General features: G+C 38.6%; 1 protein-coding gene and 1 long non-coding RNA gene across 5 annotated transcripts in view; one reads left to right on the forward strand and one right to left on the reverse strand.

Moving 5' to 3' along the window:
* Positions 1-548: 548 nt before the first annotated feature.
* Positions 549-25366, reverse strand: part of LOC5565689 (nicotinate phosphoribosyltransferase) — a 77668-nt gene continuing 52850 nt past the window's right edge. For all 3 annotated transcript variants that reach the window (XM_021845830.1, XM_021845832.1, XM_021845831.1), the window contains 3 exons: positions 20463-20728; positions 19998-20407; positions 549-1879 (listed from right to left, as the gene is read on the reverse strand). In XM_021845830.1, the coding sequence (XP_021701522.1) occupies positions 1802-1879; positions 19998-20407; positions 20463-20728 (754 nt within the window). In that variant the 3' untranslated portion in view covers positions 549-1801. The remainder of the gene's footprint in view (positions 1880-19997; positions 20408-20462; positions 20729-25366) is intronic.
* Positions 6062-9107, forward strand: LOC110676753. Of its 2 annotated transcripts, XR_002500688.1 has the most exons (3): positions 6062-6177; positions 8631-8845; positions 8903-9107. It is a non-coding gene; the product is annotated as an uncharacterized LOC110676753 (long non-coding RNA). The 2 variants fall into 2 exon arrangements; XR_002500687.1 differs by lacking the exon at positions 6062-6177 and having other exon boundaries at positions 8544-8845.

Below are 25366 nucleotides of genomic sequence, written 5' to 3' on the forward strand. Positions count from 1 at the left end.
ATGAGCGTTCCCTTGATGAATAACTGCGAACTTTCCTTGCCAATTTACTGTTTTCATATATGTAAGCTCAAGGGTACTCTATGTTCTGAGATGTAGAGACCCGTCACGAGTTTTATTTAGTAATGCTCTATAATGTCACAACAATTTTTGAAATGCTTAGCTCGGATAATCTCTGAACGAACACCACGCTTGTTTAGAACCTACCAAAATTTTTTGCTGTGGGCTCGGTGGTGTTGATCTCGGTAAAAGCTTAAAAAATGCCGATATTTATTTCAAGTCAATCATTATGCCAAACGGCCATTATGCCAAATGACCATTATGCCAAACGACTTTATGCCAAACGGCTTTATGCCAAACGAGGTACAATCCTGTTTTATTGCTTTAGGTAGTTTTTTCGTGTACGCACAGCACGAAGGTACGATGCGCATTGCCAACCCACTTATCTATTTCCTAATGGTCATCATCAACCATCGTTAATAATACTTTGTATCAAATCTGAAAAAAGCTTCTAAAGGACTGTGATATCAAATAAATCAGTTGCAAAACTATTCGTGGTGATTTCTATTCACATGTAATATCCAACAGCTCTGAGAGCACCAATGTTATATTCATTTAGCTACATGGATCAGGTTTAATTATTCTTTAGTGGTTTCAGCGTCAAGGTTATTTTATAAATCATCTACTCGGGTTTGTTTTTTCAAACGGTTTTTATACCCCCTGTCCTCATTTTGTAACATGGTGTTCCAGAATAGAGGGTTTCTTGGCGTCATATTTATTTATTTATTTGAGAACAACAATTTTCATTGATTCATTCATTCTAGTTTGAGAACTTTTGAGACAAGGTGACAAAATCTATTGAATACCTCTAGAAAACAAGAACTACTGAGTGTGAAAATCAGGTAGAATGAAGAGGAAAATTATGTTATCCATCATTGAGTGTTTGAAATGAAAGCTTATTTTTAAAAATTCAAATAAATAGATAATAACACATTAAAAAACAGATTAGAATTAGTGTTTATGACTTTCAATCGGGCGGACCCTTTTCTAAGGCACAGTGTGTCGTGTTATTGTTGAACAAAACTACATATGAAAAGAGTTGGCGTCTATTTAACAACTCATGTGGAATTTGCACTTTAAAAAACTGAGAACTAAACAACTCTTGCGAGCAAATAAGCGTTAAACTTGTTGTACTTTCTGTTGGCTGTCTTTGCACTCACAAAAGGGGTTTTGCTGAACAGCACGCAGTTTTAAGCTTCGGAATGATCTATTTTTTTCTGTCTGTTGTATATGGATAGTAGTTCCTTTGGAAATAGTGCTCCATTTCTAAAAATAAGCTTCCATTCGAAAATCCTTCGCTTCGCTTTTCATCCGATCCTAAAACTGTACTGCACATTCCCGTAAACAATAGCTACCGTCTTTCAGAGCTCTTGTTTGCCAGCATGCAAAATCACCTCCCTTATTAATAGAATTGGTTTTGTTGTTTGTTAAGCACTAGATTTGTGCACTGGAGTAGCTACATATTTTTGTTTGATTTATATTTTTGTGAGTTTTTATTTTATTTCAACAAATTGTAAAATTTTGCTTCCAGGTGCTCAAAACACCCTACCGGGTGAGTTTCGGATCCGTGTCCACTGTGGAAGCTTGATCTCAAAACGTATGGCATTCTAACTGCGATACATAACAAATTCTTACTCAAATACAAATTTGTACACTCCGCTTGGTTTGGGATGTGTATATTTCGGTGCACTGGATATTCAGAATGGCTAAAACGATGTTTCGAATTTTGTTCGGTACCAGCTTATCATGACAGTTCCCCAATCGGAGCATTCTGTAACCAGAGGTCATGGATAAAGTTGTATAAGTTATCACTCACGGCCACCTGAAATGGAATAAGTAAAATATATTAGAACGATTGTTCAATGTAATTCGGTTTTAATAGTTTTAATATGAGACTTGTCAATCTGTGATCTTTGTCCAAGGTTAAATCTTTAGATTGTATCTTTTCCACAGCTCGATAATGATTACATTTCTATTTACTTCTTTTAGGACCGTTTTTTTTCAACCCGTATCTGCAATTTCGACTATTTTCAACGGATTTCCTACGTTTTTGCTCGAATGGAATTGTATGGACGCCTACTTCATCGAAGACCATGCAAAGTTTTGGAAATGTTTACCAATCCGTAGCTATTCCGATGGGCCACTACTGGGTCAGTTCGGGGAAAAAAGAATTCAATCTGACTCCAACTCACATTGTTTCTGTAGTTTCGACTAAGGATGTCATGTGAGAACTAAATTAAACTCCTCCTTGAAAACGGTCACAATTAGGTCTTCTTTTTCTTCAAAAATGGCACATAGCAGATATAAGTATTAAGTAGTAAATTATTAACTTAATTTTCAAAAATTTTCTAAACATTAAGAGGAAAATAACTATCATCGTTTTACAGATTTTCAAAACCAGTTTTTTCGCTTAAAATTGAAGCAATGTTCAAGATTTCCATGAGGATTTAATTAAATTTGAACGAAAATCCGGTTTTTAAATCTTGATGATTGCTGATGATTGAATGATGGATACTTGAGATAAATTTTTGCTTTAGGGGAAAGGTATTCAATATCGGCAGATAGAGATATGTTTGCCATATTAAGTGTAATTGTGGTAAGATTGTGCTGAAATGTTATGTAGCAAGCCGGCGGGGCTTGAATCCTCAATTTCCATTCTGTACATGAACGCATTACCAATTATACTACAGCTACGCAACGGTAAATTGAAGTATTTGGCTAATGACCTTTGTAGCATCCCCAAGCCCCACAATCTTACTAGTCCAATATATTACATTATCCCTCATCATATCTCTATCTGCCGGCATTGAATACAGTAAGAAAACGCAACACTATTGTACCTTCATCCCCAAATGATCGCACGGTTTGTCGATTCGGCTGAGGAATAGGTACGTCAAGTACTAAGCTGCAAAGCGCTCAACATTTCAGCGATGCGACAGTTGAGCGACGTTGCAGCGATTACTCCGATGCACAATAACTCCTCAATATCATGCAAATTTCCACCTCCACCTACCCAATATCGAAATGCCGAAGTTCAATGGTGATTTTTCACGCTAGATCTCATTCCGGGATACGTTTACGTCGATGGTTCACGTGAACGGTGACATTCCTGCCGTCTCCAAGCTTCAATATCTTTTCCAATCTCTCGAGGGTAGTGCCAAGAAACCCTTTGAATCGCTGGCCATCGAGGCTGACAACTACGCAACAACATGGGATGCGCTGCTGAAAAGGTACGGCAACCGCAAGGACCTCAAGAAGCAGCCCTTCAAGGCTCTTTACGATCTGCCAGCAATCAAGCAAAAGCATACAATGTGGCTCCATTGGGATTTCCCGCTCATTTATCTGCTCTGCTACAAGTTGGATCAAGTTACACTGTCCGCGTGGGAGGAGAAAACCAGATATAAGGACGACGTGAAGTACGATTAACTGGTCAAATTTCTGTATCAGCGCGTTTGGATTCTCAATTCAGTGGGACCAGAGAGTCATTATTAAGCCTCGTCGAAGGTGGCCGGCTATTCACAGAAGAGTTTCAAGCAAAAAATGTCAGCCAAAGCAGCAACTGCTTCGCCTTCTAGCTATTACTCTTCTGGAAACGGTTGTTCTTAACATCGTCGATGACCACGGTAACACGCACAAGGCCCGAGCTCTCTTCGATTCGACATCGATGTCGAATTTCATTTCGAAACCACTGGCAAAGAATCTCTACAGCCATCGGTCTACAGTGGAGGCATCGGATCATCCACACAGAAGATTAGTAGTGCCATTACTGCAACCATCGAGTCGGGAGATCGAACGATCTCGATGAAACTGCAATTCTTGATACCGAAACAACCATCGTCGGAGCTGCAACGCCGATAGATATTTCGGCGTGGAAACTTCCCAACGTCAAGCTAGCAGATCCCCAGTTCAGTGTTCCCGGATGTGTTGATCTTGTTATCGGTAGTGAAACATACTAGGAATTGCATACAGGACGGAAGATTTATCTGGGAAAAGCTCTTCCGTGGGTAGTCGAAACTCCATTTGGTTGGGCGGTCTCTGGTCCCGCTTCTCGCGCGGCTTTCCATGGTTCTGCTATCTTTCTACTGCCGATGATCGACTGGAATCCGCTCTACGCAAATTCGAAACCATTCCATTGGGTACAGTTAGATCTACCGAAGAAAGCCGTTGTGAAGAGCTGTACGCTACAACGACGGCACGCAACCCGAGCAGGTGAAAAAAGCTCAGCAATAGCTAATTTTGATATGGACATCTAAAAGTGATATTAACTTGATAGATATAAGAGATAAAAGATCTGAAAATGATATCTAAAATTTACTCCTAGAATATCATTAGCATATCATATTTAGCTTTTGTAAGATCTAACCAATATCAGCGAGCTATTAATTTGATCTGCAAACATCAAATTTTGATATGGCTAAGAAGTTCCAGGAATAAAATTTAGATATTATCTTCAGATCTTTTATCTCTTATGTCAATCAAATCAATATCTCGATTTGATGGTCAGAACTTCGCTTCTGCTCGGGAATGCAACTGATCGATACGCCGTGCGCCTGCGAACTGAAGACCTTGAAAAGGTTTTGGGAGAATCCAGATCAAAAGCCGATCGTCGCTTTTTGAGCCTGGAACACCGACTTGAAAGAGATCCTGCAACCAAGGACTCTTACAATCATTTCATGGAAGAGTATCTGCAACTCGGGCACATGAAGAAGGTGCAAGAGTCTGTGGATGATACACACTTAGAAAATATCACCGACTCCGGTAAATTTTTTACCGAAATATAAACCGCTGAGCGCTCGGTAATGCTTCCGGTAAAGTTAAGAATAACCGAACAATCCGTAATTTGAATCAAAACGCAGCTGTCAAAATATTTCAAATCGTTCGGGAATGGTTACCGAACGATTTGTTAAAATTATTACCGAACGCATTGTTCATATTTGCAGGCCGTCAGAATGAGATAGATTAAAAACAAAATAATAATGGTAATTCATTCTGATGTTCAATTAAACAATCTAATTTATGTCGAGAACGTTTATTTATTCGGTTTAATTTTACTGATAGCCACCATCAAACAAAAAGCAAGCTGCAAGTCCAGCGCCATTGAACATCCACTTAACGAAACAGTCCAGCTGGACGTTTGCAGCTAGTCGCCCATTCTACACTGAGAACAGCGTTGCGGTTGAAAATACTATATCAGAGGGTTAAATTAAATACACAACGCCACTTGATTTGTGCAGACTAAATTCGCATTTATTTATAATATTTTGTGCATTCAATCTTACCATGACACCATTTGTATAGTAAAAATTACTATATCATGGTTAAAAACTTGCAGCAGACCAGAATCGAACCGAGGATCTGACGATTGCCAAGCGCGAACGCTAGCCGCTCGGCTATCGACGCGGTTGGATTGAGAGGGAACAAAACGCAAATAAAAAGCGTTCATGCTAGCTCAATCGTGGTTGGAATAGTAAATTTAAAAACACGTTCATGGTTCTCATTACTGCAACGCTTGTTTCAGTGTAGTGGACAATTATTATGAATGTGCTGGAATAAGGGCGTAAGTCGCATGATCGATTTCTCTTCATCGCCCGCATAGAAAATTACGGTTTGGCTTGTTTTTCAAACAATAAATTCCCTATTACTGGTAATGTTAATGTACCACAAACGGTTGTTTTTATGTAGTACTATATAAGCTCTTTAGTTCGAAACAATAAAAGATGGTTTAAGTAATGTTTACTGAAATGTGACTGAGAATCAAAACTTATAACCATTAAATATAATAAATGACCTATTTGGGAAACAGTAGCCACCAGATTAAAAAAAAACACTCTAATAAATTTATACTTAGTTAAAGCAAATCTGATTAAAAATAAAAACTTGCGTTTGTATTTCGATTCGATTGGGATTTCAATTAAAACTAAAACAAATTATAAACTAAATTACGCCATTTATATAGAAAACAAAAATGAGTTTTTATTCTCGAAATGAAAACATTTTCACCTTCAAAATTAAAACATTTTGAAACATCTGAATTAAATTTTCTTTAGTGTCTAGGTAGATGTTTTTTTAGAGTGTATTGTTTTCAGTGGCTAGCCGGGAGGTTGAAAACATCATCCTGCGGTAAGTTTTTTGACGTTGGATAACGTCTTACGGCAACATACTGGGGTACAATTTCGAAAAACGAAAAATCGCTCGCGTCACGAAAAGTGGTTAGATTTCGACTGTTAATAACTTTCTAACGCCCGGATAGATTTTCAAGATTCTTGCACCAATCGATTGTAAATCTTTCTACGAATCTACTCCAATAATGAAAACTATTGATTCTCATGACTAAACTATTGAAAAATTGAGAAATATCGAAGCATGTCTTATTTTTCATAGAAAAGCACATTTTTCTTGTGTATTCCTGACACAGACATCATTGCGCGATATCTTAGCCACTTTCGTCATTCAAAGGGAAACGCCCCTTTCGGTCTTCTTCTTACTTCTCTCCATTATCTCGTGTTCAGTCGAAGCCAATCAAATTCCACTTCACGCGCACGCGCACGACCGCATTTTAATTAAATCGTCTTCGGTAATCTTTTGGTGTGTTTCTGTCTAAGAATGGAATGAAAACCCAGTTCGATCGATTGTGACTACCACCAACCGTCCTTTTCAGGACGACAATTTCATTTTGAAAGAGAGTTATGAGAATTTTACACCGTGAAGAGCGACATTACTGGTGAATGGATGTGATGGATTCATATTTCGGTCAGTCATTTGCATGCAATCTTTCATTAGCGTCAACATTAGTGCTTTTCGAGAATCACAGGGCCAAGAAATCAATTTCCCATCGCGCTCTTGCAGGGCAATCTTCGACATTGTGTGCATGAGAGATAAATTGGGGACGGCACTAGAATGAGGATCCCGGTTTGCCTCGCATTTAGCGATGATTGAATAATGCCGTTGTCGTCGTCGTCGCTAACCACATGCATGACAAAGCGATCAGTATAAACTTGTCGATTTGAAAGCTTAAACTTATCAGCAACAGCTTCGTTGATGATTTGATTTGGTAAGAAATTGTCGATTGAAACCAAATAATCGCACAGAGAAGACTGCAAAAATGCTACCGCCGCCCGACGGGAACCTAAGTAAAACTTTGTTTGCCATTTCACTGGAAAACTAATCATCCGAAATTTCAATTGGCAATTAAATAAATAAATTAATTAATAATAATAGGTGAAATATCTCTAGCCGTAACTCTTTTACGTGGAATGCATTGTTGTGGCTCTGAAAAGGGCCGTTTTGCTTGTGTCCCAATTCAATTTAAACTCGTTCGTCACGGATACGACGAGCGGTCACACGCTTGGCGTGGATCGCGCACATGTTGGTAGCCTCAAAGATAGGCCTTGCTCGCTTCCTGCAGGGCCATGACGGCCAAGCTCTGTAATCGCAGATCGGTCTTGAAGTCCTGAGCGATTTCACGGACCAGGCGCTGGAAAAACAATTTGTGGATCAGCAGCTCCGTCGAATTCTGGTAGCGACGGATCTCACGCAGAGAGACCGTTCCTGGCTGATAGCGATACGGCTTCTTGACTCCTCCGGTGGCTGAGACGCTCTAGCGAGCGACTTTCGTGGGGCCGCTTCCACTAGTGGACTTACGGGCAGTCTGCTTGGTAGAGCCATCGTCGTAGTGTTCTCTGGGCGGATTGAAACAAATGAATGATTGAATGTGCGCGGCTGCCGGTCCCTTTTATGACCTTCTCTTGCGAGCGAGCGAGACGAACAGTGAACAGCGAGCGAGCAAGAAGAATTCATCCATTGCGTACCGCATAAAAGGAGCCGAGCCGGCGGCCAAGCATCAGTTTTGTTACAGTCCTTGCCGAAGATAGACCGGACTCGGAAAAGGAAGCGCCAAGCGTCATCGCAAGGTTTGCGTGACAACATCAATTGCATCATCACCAAACCACCACCGTCTGGCTCGCCGTGGTGACGTCAAGCGTACCTTCGGTCTCATCTACGAGAAAACCCGCGGTGTGCTGAAATCATCCAGAATTCTGTCGGCTACGCTCTGAAGTGGCAGGGCCGTACGCTGTACAGATTTTGAGGTTAAATCACCTCCATCACCGAAACCAGAATTCAAAACTAGCACTGAATCCATCAAACCTGAGCATGGAATGGCGATCGACGATATCCAAACCCAATCGGAATACAATATATTTTCTATTGTTAAGGAATGATTCAAATATTTTGAATTAATTGATCCAAACTAGCAATGATTAAGTTTACACTTAAAAATCAATTCTTCAATATAACGGACTAAGCTTCTGAATACATGTAAAGTGATTATTTTGTATTAACACAAATGTCTATAATAAATCAGAATTGACATGCAACAAATAGTGTGAAAATTAATTGGATTTTTAGCAGTAGAAAACTTTCATAAGTTCGTGACGGTCCCAAGCCAGGAAATAGAAGAGGCTAACGTTTTCCAACGTTAACTTGGCGGTCGTATCTTGGAAACAACCTCTTACTTTTTTTCATTATTATGGTTTAATGCTGAGTTTTTTGTGCTGTTGGTGTTTATTTTGCAGATGGAGATCCAATTTATCGGTTGGTGGAGGAAGATTCATCGATTACTTAAAGAATCTATCGGGATTTGAGTGACCAGGATGGCAGTTCCAAAAAGTTCCGTCGATGGCTCAAAGTTTCGTGGAGCAAAGGATCAACGTTTGCTGCTCTCATACTACTGGATTCGAAGAGGCGATGTTGGGCGAGTTAATGATCGCATTTGAACCCGAAGTGTAAGGTAAACGCCTTAAATTGTAAATTTATTGTACAAGTGATTGAACTTTGAAACTTCTAGGTTCAGATGCAAGACCAAATTCGACGGAGCTTGCAATAAAGGCCGAAGACAGCACAGCGAAAAAGGAATCATTATATCATTTCAAGAATACACCATATTTTTTTCCTAGAAAAGTTTAGAATAAAACGGCTTCCAAAAAAGTGTATAAAATGTTTTTCTTTTGATTCACACATGTAAGATAAACAGGAATAAAATACCGTAAAAAACAATAAATCGATTATACCACATACGTTATTTCTTCCCATGCAATTTTTATGGTTGAACAATTCTTCTACTGTTTGCTTTACATTATTTGGACCGTGAAATGGATAGTATATCTACCATTTGTGAAACCATGAACGAAAAAATTTGTTCGAGAAAATCGGCGTTTTTTTATGGTTACATAACTTAACCGCCTATTCCCCACATTGTTATTTATCCAATTACCATTCACCAAACTGTCAAACCCGTTTGTGGTACTGTTCGTTTATTGTTAATTTGGATGTTTTACGAAACTGTTTAGATATTGTCGTAAGTGGTAGTGGATAGTTTGAGAAATAGTGCCTGTACTGTTTCGGTTTATCCGGGCGATCCTCTCTTCTGTGAATAAAGGTGACAAGATGCAAGTTTGTCAGCATTTTTTCACCTCAGGAGTCCTGAGTCAGGACGCAAGATTGGGCCGTATGAATAAAATGTAGTAAAGTTGAGTTTACTACAATCTCGGTAGTAAACGCTATATGTGGAACACGAGTGGAATATGTTTGTGTCATTTTCCTTTCTACTCCTTTCGAACATACTACAAACAACGCGTTGCTATGAATAAAGGTAGCATTTACTACAAAGCTACTGGTAGTTAGCTTAAGAAGTTGCTACTCATGCTTTGAGATTGCGAAATTGAATAGAATAATTTACATTTGAGTAAACATCATGGGAAAACGATATGAGTTTTGATATTTCGGAAGGTATTTGAGTTTTGCTTAGGAGTTCTGAGGTGACGAAAACATTCGCCCCGCCAATTCTGAGATTCCGGTAAGATTACTGGCAGTAGCAATTTGTAATATCCGTGTGAACTCTGGCATTACGATAATCATGTTATTTTCTAGGAATTTTAGGATGTCGGTAGGAATTCAGATATTTATAATGTAATTCTGAATTTTACGTGTAAATTCTAACATCTCAGATTCTCAGATTTCCTTTGAAATTCCGGAATTCCTGTAGGAACATTGGGATTCCGATAGGGATGCCGGATTTTTTATGATAATTCTGGAAGTTTAAATACCATTCTAGGAATATTGCGGAAATATTAGAAATCTGGTAAAAACTCTAGAATTGGGGTGGGAATGGGATTAAGGATATTAATCTCTTAGAATTCTGTGGGTATCTTTGAGACGGTATTTCTGTAAGAATCTATGAGATTGCGGTGGGATTCCTGCGAATTATTGTGTGAATATTTGTAATTCTGAAAACAAACTTTGTAATTATTGTAAAAACCTTTAAGATTCCGTTGATCTCCAGTTCCGTTGGAATTTCAAAGCAAAGCTTTAATATAAACCTTTTGAATGTCGGTAAATATTTTATAGATTTCAATTGGATTTTTTGTGAAATCGATAAGAATTTTAATAATTTCAAAGGGAACCCTGGATTTTTAGGAGAGATCCTCATTGAATTCTTACGACTACAAATGGAATCACTACAATTCCCATTAAAATCTCTACGTTCTAAGTTCTAGAAATTCCAAGGATACTATCAGAAACCCCACCAAAATAACGAGAATATCACAGAAACACTTAGAACTTCCGGAATTCAACATGCTGTTAAGAAAACACACGGGGAGCATCAAAATTCTACCTCTCTAAATTCTATTCTCAGTATTGGTGCTAGAAAATATGTAATTCCTAATTTGATAGCTGTAGTCTCAAGATCTCTTCATATAGATGTTAAGCTAATATTGAAAAAAACATCAATCGCTGGCGTTGGCGAAGACCGAAAACCACTCAGAAAATTCTTTGATGTACCATCATCATAAAATCATAGACATAAAGAGAATACCAGACTAATCGCAAAATTACACTACAAATCTTGTCAAATTACAGCACCTTCATGATTTTGTGCAAATTGTCGCGTAATCGATTAGATTCCATACATTTCCGCCATATGCATGATTGTATTAATTTTAAGCGTCACTCTGAATAGATTGTTCTTTACGTGCAGAATCACTCTGCACCCTGAATGGAAATTTCTTAACGTGCAGCTTCAGTCACTGCTCATGTTCGAAAGTAGTAAGTACTACATGTTCGAAAAGTTTTTTATTCATACCAAAAGTGTAGTAAACTTTGTGGATTTTGTTTTTGAGTAGATGCTACATGTAGTAAAGTTCAACGTTTTTTATTCATATCACTCATTGGGTGATATGAATAAAAAACTTTGAACTTTACTACATGTAGCATCTACTCAAAAACAAAATCCACAAAGTTTACTACACTTTTGGTGTGAATAAAAAACTTTTCGAACATGTAGTACTTACTACTTTCGAACATGAGCAGTGACTGAAGCTGCACGTTAAGAAATTTCCATTCAGAGTGCAGAGTGATTCTGCAATAGAGGTAATAAACTATAGAGGAAGAATGTCGCTGGCGTCGCTGCAGGAACATCTTTTGCTGGCGGAGATAGGCAGGGCTATAAATGTCAACGCGAAAAAGTATGCAGTTTGACACTTATGTACCCGACATGTTTCTGAGCGAGAACAAAGGGAACAGCAGCGACATTCGTCCTCTATAGTTTTCTATCTCTATTGATTCTGCACGTAAAGAACAATCTATTCAGAGTGACGCTTAAAATTAATACAATCATGCATATAAAGACAATGCATGGAATCTAATCGATTACGCGACAATTTGCACAAATCATGAAGGTGCTGTTATTTGACAAGATTTGTAGTGTAATTTTGCGATTAGTCTGGTATTCTCTTTATGTCTATGATTTTATGATGATGGTACATCAAAGAATTTTCTGGGTGGTTTTCGGTCTTCGCCAACGCCAGTGATTGAAGATTTTTTAAATACTAGCTTAACATTTATGAAGAGATCTTGAGATTACAGCTATCAAATTTGAAACCATATATTTTCTAGCACCAGTACTGATATTCTGGTGAAATTGCGGTAGAATGTTGATGCTCCCCGTGTGTTTTCGTAACAGCATGTTGAATTCCTGAAGTTCTAAGTGTTTCTGCGACATTCTCGTTATTTTGGTGGGGTTTCTGATAGTATCCTTGGAATGTCTAGAACTTAGAATGTCGAGATTTTTATGGGAATTGTAGTGATTCCATTGGCAGTCGTTAGAATTCAATGAGGATCTCCCCTAAAATACCAGGGTTCCCTTTGAAATTATCAAAATTCTTGTCGATTTCACAAAAAATCCCATTGAAATCTATAAAATATTTACCGACATTCAAATCGTTTATATTAAAGCTTTGCTTTGAAATTCCAACGGAACTGGAGATCAACGGAATCTTAAAGGTTTTTACAATAATTACGAAGATTGATTTTCAGAATTACAAATATTCACACAATAATTCGCAGGAATCCCACCGCAATCTCATAGATTCTTACAGAAATACCGTCTCAAAGATACCCACAGAATTCCAAGAGATTAATATTCGGAATCCCATTCCCACCCCAATTCTAGAGTCTTTACCAGATTCCTAATATTTCCGCAATATTCCTAGAATGGTATTTAAACTTCCAGAATTATCATAAAAAATCGGACATCCCTATCGGAATCTCAAAGTTCCTACAGGAATTCCGGAATTCAAAAGGAAATCTGAGATGTCAGAATTTACACGTAAAATTCCAAATTACATTATAAATATCTGAATTCCTACCGACATCCTAAAATTCATAGAAAATAACATAATTATCGTAATGAAAGAATTCACACGGATATTACAAATTGCTACTGCCGGTAATCTTACCGGAATCTGATTGATTGATTTGACTTTATTAACGAGATTTTTAGCCCTGGGCTAGTTCATCTCGGGACCAACGGCTTTACTTCCCTTCCGAAGGAAGTCGTCACTATAACTTTTTACGTCATAAGTGACTATGTCGGGATGGGATTCGATCCCAGGTCCTCGGCGTGAGAGGCGAGTGTTCTAACCACTACACCAGGTCCGTCCCCCCCTTGCCGGAATCTCAGCATTGGCGGGGCGAATGTTTTCGTAACCTCAGAATTCCTAAGCAAAACTCAAAATACCTTCCGAAATATCAAAACTCATATCGTTTTCCCATGATTTTTACTCAAAAGTAAATTATTCCATTCAATTCCGCAATCTCAAAGCATGTGTCGCAACTTGTGAAGCTAACTACCAGTAGCTTTGTAGTAAATGCTACCTTTATTCATAGCAACGCGTTGTTTGTAGTATGTTCGAAAGGTGTAGAAAGGAAAATGACACAAACATGTTCCACTCGTGTTCCACATATAGCGTTTACTACCGAAAATGTAGTAAACTCAACTTTACTACATTTTATTCATACGGCCCATTGTATCGCTGCCAAGCGGTCTGAAGTGAAAAAGTGCTGACAAACTTGCATCTTGTCACCTTTATTCGCAGAAGAGAGGATCGATGAAGAGAAATCGATCATGCGACTTACGCCCTTATTCCAGCACACGCTTGAAGTTTTCTTTATCCACACTTTGTGTGACTGTCCATTAATAACGCAAATTTTGGGGTTTCAGGTCCTCCTCCTCCAATAGTACGTCTTTTTGTATGATATTTAAAAATAAATTGAATGGTGCGTAAAAAATCTCAAATCCCTCTTGCCTCTTACGTAATCAGTGGACGGCCCCTTACTTGTGAATAAGACAGGCCCATGGTAAGAGAAGACTTCTATCGTCTAACATCTTGATGTGTTTACCCATTTTCGGATAAATTGAATTGAGAGTGTAGTCATAAAGCGATGTTTTTTTTTGAAAGTTTATGATCCGTAATCGAACAAGCGTTCAAATAAATCAACTGATTGCATGCTTGGAGGTATGCAGGATGCATTTTAATGTTTGTTTTCCTTTCAAAGCCGATATTGTAATATTGAATGTGCTTCAACTTTTTGGCGGATTATTGGCTGATTTAACGATATCAAAAATTGATAACCAAACCATAGCAAACTCTAAAAAAAAAATTATTCACAGCTGTCACAACAGACAGTGGGCTATATTCACTTATCACCTGGGACATCCTGGCTACGAAGAACACTGTGTATTGATAAATGGTTGTCTATTGAGCTCTCGCCGAGCGGTGTCACGTACACGTGCGCAAATTTGCTGGTTGAAAATACTGCCATTTGATTTTGCTGGGAACAGCTGATCTTTATTTATATTTTCAACCAGCAATCTTTATGTAGTGTTGGTGACATGTAACGTGTAGGTACACGATCGCAGAAACCACTATGGCCCGGAATAAGATATCCAAAATTTTGAACAATCACTAGCATAACCGCAACTATATTAGCTTTCATGAATACTAAAGTTACATATTATTCTTTGCAAGTTCTAGCTACGATGTCGAAATCAGCGCAGCCAAGGGTCAACGCCAACGAAGAAATTCCAGTTTAACGAAGGATCCAACAGATTTCGATGACATCAATAATGAACCGATGCACGACTTCATTATTTGACTTTTAAGCGGTGCCGTGTTATTTACGTGACCATGGAAACTAGTGAATTCGGCACCGCTCAAACGTCAAATTAGTGAACTCGTGCATCGGTCCATGCTTTCACCATAACGTTTCACCAAACGTTCAGTACCGTCGAGGACCTCACAAGGCTAAGCCAATCGGAAGTGGTAATCCTTGATGGAACTTTTGAATCGATTCGGAAAGGATTTCGGCAAATTTTCTCTGTACACGGTTCCAATGGACGCGGGCTTGGTCGAAAATTTACTCCCTTCATTTACATTTAACTGTCTAACAAAGCTGAAGCGACATACAAATGAGCTATGAAGCTTCTTAAAAGAAAATGCAGGGACAACCGGTTGGCTCATAAAAAGCCCATTAAAAAATCTAAAAATATATAAAGCAGCTTGCAAAGTTGGATTTTTAACCTATCTTTGAGAAATTTATTGGCAAGAAATTCGTGTATGAATCGTAGTGCAAACCCAAACCGTAGAGGTACCCGAAGAATTGAAAGTGTTCTTCGGGTACCTCCAAGCTTGTGTACGTTTTAGATTGTGGTTATATTTTAGACTAATTGCTGACAATAGTTTCTTATGGAATCTTCTCAACTACCTGTTTTTTTTTGGGTCATACCAAGATTCTTTTATGAAGCTCCTTTTATGAAACAGATGGTTGTCCGACATTTCGCGGCAAACCATTCCGCGGTCTTTTGAGGTCAGTACCATTTAGCGGTCTGTATCATTTTGCGATGTTGTTTTTCCTACGAGTTGCACCAAAAATTGTTGACATTATCACTAATAACATTTTCATCGGTGATTTACTCTTCTTTTGAACATAGGCAGTCCTTCAAATTGCTCTGTTAAGTTAGATGAAACATCTCGGTACAAACCGCGAAACGGTACACCGTGAAGGTTTATGAACAAAAGATCGAGAGACAAAACGTCGAAAGGACAAAAGGTCTAAAATTATGTGGTTGGTGAGAATTTTCTCTTCTTTGAAAATAGATTTTTGACCTTTTGTCCCTTCTATTGTGTTCTTCGATCTTTTGTCCTTTCGACCTTTTGTCATAGATTCCACCGCGAAATGATATGCCGCAAAATGGTACTAACCGCGAAATTGCAAACCGCGAAGTGGATTATTGCAAAATGTTATGCAATCGTTATGAGAACTTCCATTTCGAGAACATCCACTTAAGAGATCCGTGAAATGCTTCAAAGGGGGTCGCAGCTTCGAAAAGGTTGGGAAGCACTGATTTAGAAGAATTTCTCGAGGGATCCCTGGATTTCTGAATGTACTCCTTTAGAAATTCTGAAAGATTAGACGCAGCAATGTTGCTTATGGTTTATCACTATTATCCTTTCTAACATAAACAACAAACAGAATGCCTTTACAATATCAGTATAATTTCGACATTAAACATTCCAAGTAGGGAGCCGGATCTTATTCTTGGCTCAAAAGTGCAAAGTCACTTCGGCAGTAGTTTTTTTAAGCTACTGAGCTCATATTTGGCCACAATATGTGTCGTATTGAAGTGATTCTTATTAAAAAGTTTCAGACAATTCGGCCGAGAAAAACTCCCATGCCAAAGTGAATCATGGAAGTGCCCAAGTAGATTTGCATCCTATGGTTTCGTGTTTTTTTTTTAATAATATCAGTAATTTTACAGTTACTTTATCTTGAAATTGCTTAAAGAAACTTTAGAGACCGTTACTGCCGTGAATCGCAAGTCAGTCCCATCTGCATTTTCGTCAAAATTGAGTTGAGTTCAGTTTTCAACATATCTTCCAATGCTCTTTCAGCAGCCCTAATGAGATAAAGAGATCTGCTACCATCCTTGAAATCCAGAATTCGGGGTTACGAAGAGATCTAATCCATTCCGGATATCTTGAATTTGTATTTTGGTATCCAGCCCTTACACTTTTAGAAAACATAATTGCACCCATATTGAACTCTGAACTCGCCCCGAGGTCTTAAACTCGTCAACAGAAGTACAGTACTGGACAGAATAAAGTACGCATTGACCGTTTTTCCATACAAAATAGTCAAGTTTGGAGGCTTATATCTCGGTTTCTAGATGTCCGATTGACCTGAAATTTTCACCGCAGCTTGATAGTAACCTCAAATTTGCTAGGCTAGAAATTCATAAATTTTCATTAACAAACTTTTATGCTATCGCAAATCTCAAATTTTCATAAAAATGACAAAATTTTTAAATAGAAATAATTTTTAAATGCAAATATTTAGAGCAATATGCCCTTCTGCAAAAATTTGCAATTTGATGAGACACACAAGTTTGTAGAACATCCGAAAAATGATGTTCTACAAACTGATTGTTTAAAAAAAAAAAAAATTATGCAATTTTTTGCAAATTGAGAGATTTTCAATAATTCAAAAGGTTGTGTTTCAAATACAGTGATATTCCAATAGAGTAAAATCTATGTTATATCTAGGCTGTGGTGAAAATTTCAGATCAATCGGACCACTAGAAGCTGAAATTCAGATCTCCAAACTTGACCATTTTGTATGGAAAAACGGCCAATGCGTACTTTATTCTGTCCAGTACTGTAGTTTTTTAGTATCATTGGATAAAGCCACATTCCTTCGAATTATTCGAATGAAAACTAAAATGCGAAAAAAGTAAGAGGTTGTTTCCAAGATACGACCGCCAAGTTAACGTTGGAAAACGTTAGCCTCTTCTATTTCCTGGCTTGGGACCGTCACGAACTTATGAAAGTTTTCTACTGCTAAAAATCCAATTAATTTTCACACTATTTGTTGCATGTCAATTCTGATTTATTATAGACATTTGTGTTAATACAAAATAATCACTTTACATGTATTCAGAAGCTTAGTCCGTTATATTGAAGAATTGATTTTTAAGTGTAAACTTAATCATTGCTAGTTTGGATCAATTAATTCAAAATATTTGAATCATTCCTTAACAATAGAAAATATATTGTATTCCGACAGCACTGCAGCAGCGTCTTCGGAAACATTCTCAAATTGTCGTTTTGTCAATTATTCATAACTAATCAGAGATGAATTATAGCAAGAATGTGGTAAACACATTAGCAAATATAACACAAATAACTCTTTAGTACACATTTGTTAGCCCTGAAAAGGGCCGATTGAACTGTGAGAATCGAGTAACTATTATTTAGTTCACCGACAGTTCTGTTGCTGTGAGAATTGCCAATACTGTTTCGCTTCATGGTAGAAATATTTTCAAAACTCTTTCAAAATTGAATTGTCGTCCTGAAAAGGACGGTTGGGTTTGGATATCGTCGATCGCCATTCCATGCTCAGGTTTGATGGATTCAGTGCTAGTTTTGAATTCTGGTTTCGGTGATGGAGGTGATTTAACCTCAAAATCTGTACAGCGTACGGCCCTGCCACTTCAGAGCGTAGCCGACAGAATTCTGGATGATTTCAGCACACCGCGGGTTTTCTCGTAGATGAGACCGAAGGTACGCTTGACGTCACCACGGCGAGCCAGACGGTGGTGGTTTGGTGATGATGCAATTGATGTTGTCACGCAAACCTTGCGATGACGCTTGGCGCTTCCTTTTCCGAGTCCGGTCTATCTTCGGCAAGGACTGTAACAAAACTGATGCTTGGCCGCCGGCTCGGCTCCTTTTATGCGGTACGCAATGGATGAATTCTTCTTGCTCGCTCGCTGTTCACTGTTCGTCTCGCTCGCTCGCAAGAGAAGGTCATAAAAGGGACCGGCAGCCGCGCACATTCAATCATTCATTTGTTTCAATCCGCCCAGAGAACACTACGACGATGGCTCTACCAAGCAGACTGCCCGTAAGTCCACTAGTGGAAGCGGCCCCACGAAAGTCGCTCGCTAGAGCGTCTCAGCCACCGGAGGAGTCAAGAAGCCGTATCGCTATCAGCCAGGAACGGTCTCTCTGCGTGAGATCCGTCGCTACCAGAATTCGACGGAGCTGCTGATCCACAAATTGTTTTTCCAGCGCCTGGTCCGTGAAATCGCTCAGGACTTCAAGACCGATCTGCGATTACAGAGCTTGGCCGTCATGGCCCTGCAGGAAGCGAGCTAGGCCTATCTTTGAGGCTACCAACATGTGCGCGATCCACGCCAAGCGTGTGACCGCTCGTCGTATCCGTGACGAACGAGTTTAAATTGAATTGGGACACAAGCAAAACGGCCCTTTTCAGAGCCACAACAATGCATTCCACGTAAAAGAGTTACGGCTAGAGATATTTCACCTATTATTATTAATTAATTTATTTATTTAATTGCCAATTGAAATTTCGGATGATTAGTTTTCCAGTGAAATGGCAAACAAAGTTTTACTTAGGTTCCCGTCGGGCGGCGGTAGCATTTTTGCAGTCTTCTCTGTGCGATTATTTGGTTTCAATCGACAATTTCTTACCAAATCAAATCATCAACGAAGCTGTTGCTGATAAGTTTAAGCTTTCAAATCGACAAGTTTATACTGATCGCTTTGTCATGCATGTGGTTAGCGACGACGACGACAACGGCATTATTCAATCATCGCTAAATGCGAGGCAAACCGGGATCCTCATTCTAGTGCCGTCCCCAATTTATCTCTCATGCACACAATGTCGAAGATTGCCCTGCAAGAGCGCGATGGGAAATTGATTTCTTGGCCCTGTGATTCTCGAAAAGCACTAATGTTGACGCTAATGAAAGATTGCATGCAAATGACTGACCGAAATATGAATCCATCACATCCATTCACCAGTAATGTCGCTCTTCACGGTGTAAAATTCTCATAACTCTCTTTCAAAATGAAATTGTCGTCCTGAAAAGGACGGTTGGTGGTAGTCACAATCGATCGAACTGGGTTTTCATTCCATTCTTAGACAGAAACACACCAAAAGATTACCGAAGACGATTTAATTAAAATGCGGTCGTGCGCGTGCGCGTGAAGTGGAATTTGATTGGCTTCGACTGAACACGAGATAATGGAGAGAAGTAAGAAGAAGACCGAAAGGGGCGTTTCCCTTTGAATGACGAAAGTGGCTAAGATATCGCGCAATGATGTCTGTGTCAGGAATACACAAGAAAAATGTGCTTTTCTATGAAAAATAAGACATGCTTCGATATTTCTCAATTTTTCAATAGTTTAGTCATGAGAATCAATAGTTTTCATTATTGGAGTAGATTCGTAGAAAGATTTACAATCGATTGGTGCAAGAATCTTGAAAATCTATCCGGGCGTTAGAAAGTTATTAACAGTCGAAATCTAACCACTTTTCGTGACGCGAGCGATTTTTCGTTTTTCGAAATTGTACCCCAGTATGTTGCCGTAAGACGTTATCCAACGTCAAAAATGCGGCAACCTCAGCAACAAACATGTTACCTTTATGGCATATTAACTGATATATGACTAGATCCGGTCATATAATAGTATCAATTATAACATGTGTGCTACTTGGAAGTAGTTTTTCAACGTTACCTTGTAGGGCGTCGGGTTCAGCGTGCGCTTGTGATCCTGCCGGAGCGTTCTGAGCGAGTTCTGCACACGGTCGCGTACCTCCTCCAGCGAGGGCATCGCCTGCGTCACTCGCCCATCGGCCCAGTACACATCGTACAAGGGCTCGACGTGCGTCGGAATGACGTAGGCTCGCTTCGATTCCTGGAATGGATGACGACAGAGCACCTTCTGGCCGACTTCCGGTGGACTTTCGTCCACCCGTTGAAGCAGATCAATCAGGGCGTGCCCATCGGCACCGTACAGACGGAACACGTTCTTGTTGCCCGGCATCGTCACCTTTACCACATCCTGGCTCAGTTTGATGCGCGGTTGCGCGTTGATCTCCACCATCTTGTAGACGCATCCCAGAGCCGGCTGTCGTTGGCAAGTAACTGAAAAAGAATGTGGTTGAAAACTTACAAGCAGACGTCGAATAATAATACGCACCCAAATGTGTTCCAATTCCGAAGCAGTCGATCTTGTGACCTTGCTCGTTCAAACTCAGTATGGTTTCCTCGTTGATGTCGTTCGAAGCGACAATGGTCAGTTTGCTGAACCATGGCAGCTTGAACTGTTCACTGATCCGCTCGAAGGTCTCCCTCGCCAGGCAGCTCAGATAGGCCAGATCTCCGGAATCGATACGAATGCCGACCGCGCGGAAGCCCTGATCGTTGAGCGCCAGTACCACTGCGCAAAAGTTTAACAAGCCACTCCTAAGTGATTGGTAGTGGATCGTCGGAGGAAAGTAATAATGTAAATATAATTGTTTAGAAACGTGCTCTTCGTAGAAATGTTTAATCCAAAGGAAAACATCGAAGGAAATCGGAACGTTCAGTGAAAACATGTGATTAGTAAAGTTGATAGGTTACGGAAACGGAAACAATAAGAAACCACGTGTGGAGAAGCCTGCAATGTTGGAGAGATGTAGATGTGATTCGGATTGTATGATGCAATGAGTTATGCTCGATTAAAACATAAGAGTTAAGAGGTTTCAAACAAATTTTTAAATATCAATGCTCTAACCTTAGGGGTATTGGTTCCAATTTAGGATAACAATTTTCTAATGAAAGCCAATTGAAGTCACCATTACTGATCTTATGATTGTTGCTCTCGATGTTGCACTGATAAATAGGATGAATACTATTTGTCGATTGGTGCCGAAATATGATTGTTAGAGAATAAGAAGAAAAGAAGAAAAAGTGCAACAATGCGCTGGCTTAGTACATATTCTATCTGTGGTGCCAGCGAGAAGTGACTATCACTAAAGCGGTAAATCATAACAATCCATATAATTGTGTGGTATTGTAATATATATATTCAAAATAATTGGATACCAAGAGCTTCAGCTTGGGGATGATGAATTGAAAGAAAGAACTTCGAAAGGTAAGAGGTTGAAAATAATTTGTTAGAAATTTACTGTGGGGAAAAATCTGTTATAGATACCCATCACAAACTAATGTTTAAAACACGTTTAATGTTACAAACAAAAATTCTCGCATACTCTGAGATAACGCCCTAAAAGCCATTGGTAACCACGAGCGTAGCTCGTTGTTTCTGAGCAAATGAAAGATATAACATCCAAACCAACATCACGGGCTGGTAGATATTGATCCTTTCTTCCCCATAGCGTTGTTAAATAACATGAAAATCCATTCAAATGCTCAGAAACAACGAGCTACACACATGGTTACCAATGGCTTTTAGGGCGAGATCAGAAGTTATGCGAGAATTTATTCACAATCTTTTTTTTTATTCCTAGTTGGCTCAAATTACTCATAAGCTATCGTAATTTGTCAGCGCCTTTTAAATTGTTTGACTTATTTTGCCATACACCTACAATTAAAATGTGGTAATTTTGTGACTTAGGAATATAAAAACTCTCAGATGAAAACTAATGCTCACTAATCAATCTGGAGGACGAATTCCCTGAACTGCCCAATGATTTCTATTTAATAATCAAAAATGTGCTGAAAATTTGAATGGCGTTCACGTTATTTTACCGAGATTACAGTAAAAATCTACATTTTTAGCAATCATTCAAAGATTTGCAGTAGCGACAGTACCCTATGGAAACGTTGCATCACCTAAACAACATTTGTGTTATCTTCGATGAGATTTATGCTCTGGAAATGCGAATAAAAAGAAGGCTGCAGTGGCTGCCATCCACTGTGTTTTATTTTGTCTATTTCGTGCACTTTTGAATAGCGTCCTAACCATTGATTTCAGCGATATACAGTCAACTCAACTCTTCCTTCTCGATATCGAGTTAGATAACCATAGTAAAAGTTTGTTGCCATGGCTATCTCGATGATCCCTTGCATCGCATTTGCACTGGTTTTGTGTTCTATAACTCGATAACTTCCTAACCCGATGGTAACTTCAATATAGAGTTTGGGAGAGTTGACTGTAGTTTTTTCGGAGAAGTTTATTGGTATATTGAAGCGCACCTTTTGATGTAAAGTTTTATAATCAATCCACCTAGCAGTGTGATAGAAAAACATTTTTTTTATAACATTTAGATAGACATATGGTGTCTTCGGCCAAGTTGTAGAAGTGGCAATTTGAAACAACTTTGTCGAAGACATGATTTTTCTGTTTCTTTTTGAGATACATTTATGCTGTTGTATGTAAAAACCTCTAAAACCATTTTTTTTATTATTTCATTGTTTACTTTTTACTTTTTTCAAAGATTTTTAACATTTTTTGTATTCTCTACAAAGTTGTTTGTCATATAGAAACGCTGAACATGTCATCACACCACATATCTTTTGAAATAACAAAGCTATTAAAAAAATACTCTTTTTAAAAGGGTTAGTTTAGGCCCCAATATCTGCTTCCGGCGCAAAATGGCGCAGACAATCTTTACATATTAGGCATGGAACACAAATTATGTAACGCCAAAAAAAACAAGTTTTTCGACCCCCTCTCTATGTAACAGTAAGTAACGATTCACTGAACCCCCTCCCCTCTAAATACGTAACGCTCATTAAAGACACTTCCCCCTAAATTTTAAAATTTATTAGAAAAAGCAAGTCACGCCGTAGAAATGTTTGTTTTCGCTCTAAATAATAATGTCTCCTCTTAATGTCTAGCAAACGCATTTTCTTTACCGGGACGTTTGATTTTTGCAACCGAAATTTTTTAACGTAACGGTAACCAGAACCCCCCTCCCTCCTTCATGCGTTACGTAATTTGTGTTCGAAGCCTTAATAAAGTATCATATCTTCTCTTCCGGCAGGTGATAGAAACTGAGGCTTTTTATGTGTTTTACTATCAAACAAATGAGCCTTATGATATCGAAATCGACCGATATCTTCTTGACTTTAAGAGATCGAAAATTGCGATGTTCAGCAAATTCATAAAACACGTGTTATTAATAAAAAAAACTTTTATTAGACATGATAAATGTTTAAAACCTCTTTGAAGAATTATGACATTTCACACGAAATGTTTCAATTTTTGCCGTTCAAAAGCTCTCAAAATCAAGGCTTGTTTTCATACGCAATTTCCATCTAAATATATAAAAAATAAAACTGCCTCAGCTGAAGAATTCAATTGATGTTCTGACGTTTTTATTTATGGATTTCATAAGCTGTCCGGAGTTTGAGACAAAAGTAGGCAAGCGTCCGGAAAAAGAATCATGAAAGGTCCACAGCTCTCTATTTATTTAAAATTATTTATACTTCGGAAAGAAAAGAGTAGTATTTGATCCTTTGCTCGCGTCAGTTGCTCTATCTATCTGAAATACAGTGACAAATAAATGAAATTTAAAGTTTGAAAGCGATTAAAAAAGTGACCATTATTCAAATTAGGGGAACTTACGTATTGTCGGCAGCCTAAGCAGCTGAACTTTTAAAAGGGCAATTTTACGCAACAATTAGCAGCAGACACCTTAACTACACTTGAGCACTCTTCGTTTGTTGTTTATTATACACAAAACGCAATTTTATTTTCTTATGTCGTTTTCGATTATTCCCGACGGTGCACCGTGCGAGTGTAACAATTGACACCGGAAAATAGAACGGTTTCGGTGCAATATTTTGACGGCGTATGATAGTATTAGTGAAAGCGTCAATCAAAACAAAATGTCATTCTTCAAACAGATAGAACAGCTGTTTCTGTTATTCATGATTTGCTGTAAGGGATTCGGAAACATTAGATTCGTTCGGGTTTTGGATAGTTTGTTAATGGTGTTTACAACACTGGCTGAATGTAAAATGTTTAAATAAATGTTTGGCATATGAACATTAATTTATTTTTCCTGAGAATAGATATCATGAATATATGCTAAAAAAATCTGAATTTTCATATTTCAATAGTGTAAGGACTTATTTAATTTCATCGATCCTCTCTCTGGCTAATATTGTCGCACCGCCACCAAACCGGATCGCGCCAGTGAGACTCGCGACGCGCCTCAACTCGCGCGATTTTGAAATCAGTTTTTTAGTGTGGCGCTGCATTCTTACGATTTTTATGAACACAGCGCACTATTCACATATTAGCTGCGACGCACGGGGCCCGAGAAAACAATAATTATAAATAAATGTTGGTCTTGATTTCTACCGGATACATAATAACTTCGCCAAAACTCATACTCCCGCAATGTTTCTAGCTCACGATGCAAAAGCTGATTTTTTTTGTAATAAGGCGAAGAGAGCAACGGAAATCAATCATCATTAGAATTTAATTCTATTGGAAAATCAATGTCGATTACTCGTCAATATTTTTGAAAAACATAGAACCAGAAATTCTGAATTCCGTGCTTAAGATACGGGAACATACAGCTCCAGCCGCTGCTTATTCTATTTTGTTGACATCCATGAGCAAATTTCGGAAAATTTGACCGAACTAAAGTGTTTTTAATGTATTACTGTAGTACTGGTATACATGCAATTCAAACACCTGAGAGAAGCCTTCCTTTTTTTTAAATATAAGCCGTAAAAGCTTCTACTGATGAAACATACTCAGTATATCTTATTCCTATAAAACCTGTATTTATTGTAGCATTAATAAATACTAAGAATATTCAATTCCGAAATAAATCCATTTTATCTGCGTAGTCGAAAATGAGCGCAAATGAAGATCTTGCTTGTTCGTTACCGAAAACAACAAAATCTACCAAAACGACCAAAACAAGAACACCACTGACAGTTAAGATCCATACATGTATTGGTAAAAAGAGTGCATTACCTGCTACACCCAGCTCGATCAGGGTGTAGGATTTTCTGCACCGGTGGCAATCGAGTGTAAAAACGGTGTGCTACCTGCGGAATAAAAGAACGGTTTGGGTGCAACTTTTTCTACACCGGTGGGAAAACGGTGCAGGCGGTGCAAATAAAGAAAAACGACAT

This window comes from Aedes aegypti, chromosome 2 (genome assembly GCF_002204515.2).
Source record: "Aedes aegypti strain LVP_AGWG chromosome 2, AaegL5.0 Primary Assembly, whole genome shotgun sequence".
NCBI classification, from domain to species: Eukaryota; Metazoa; Arthropoda; class Insecta; order Diptera; family Culicidae; genus Aedes; species Aedes aegypti.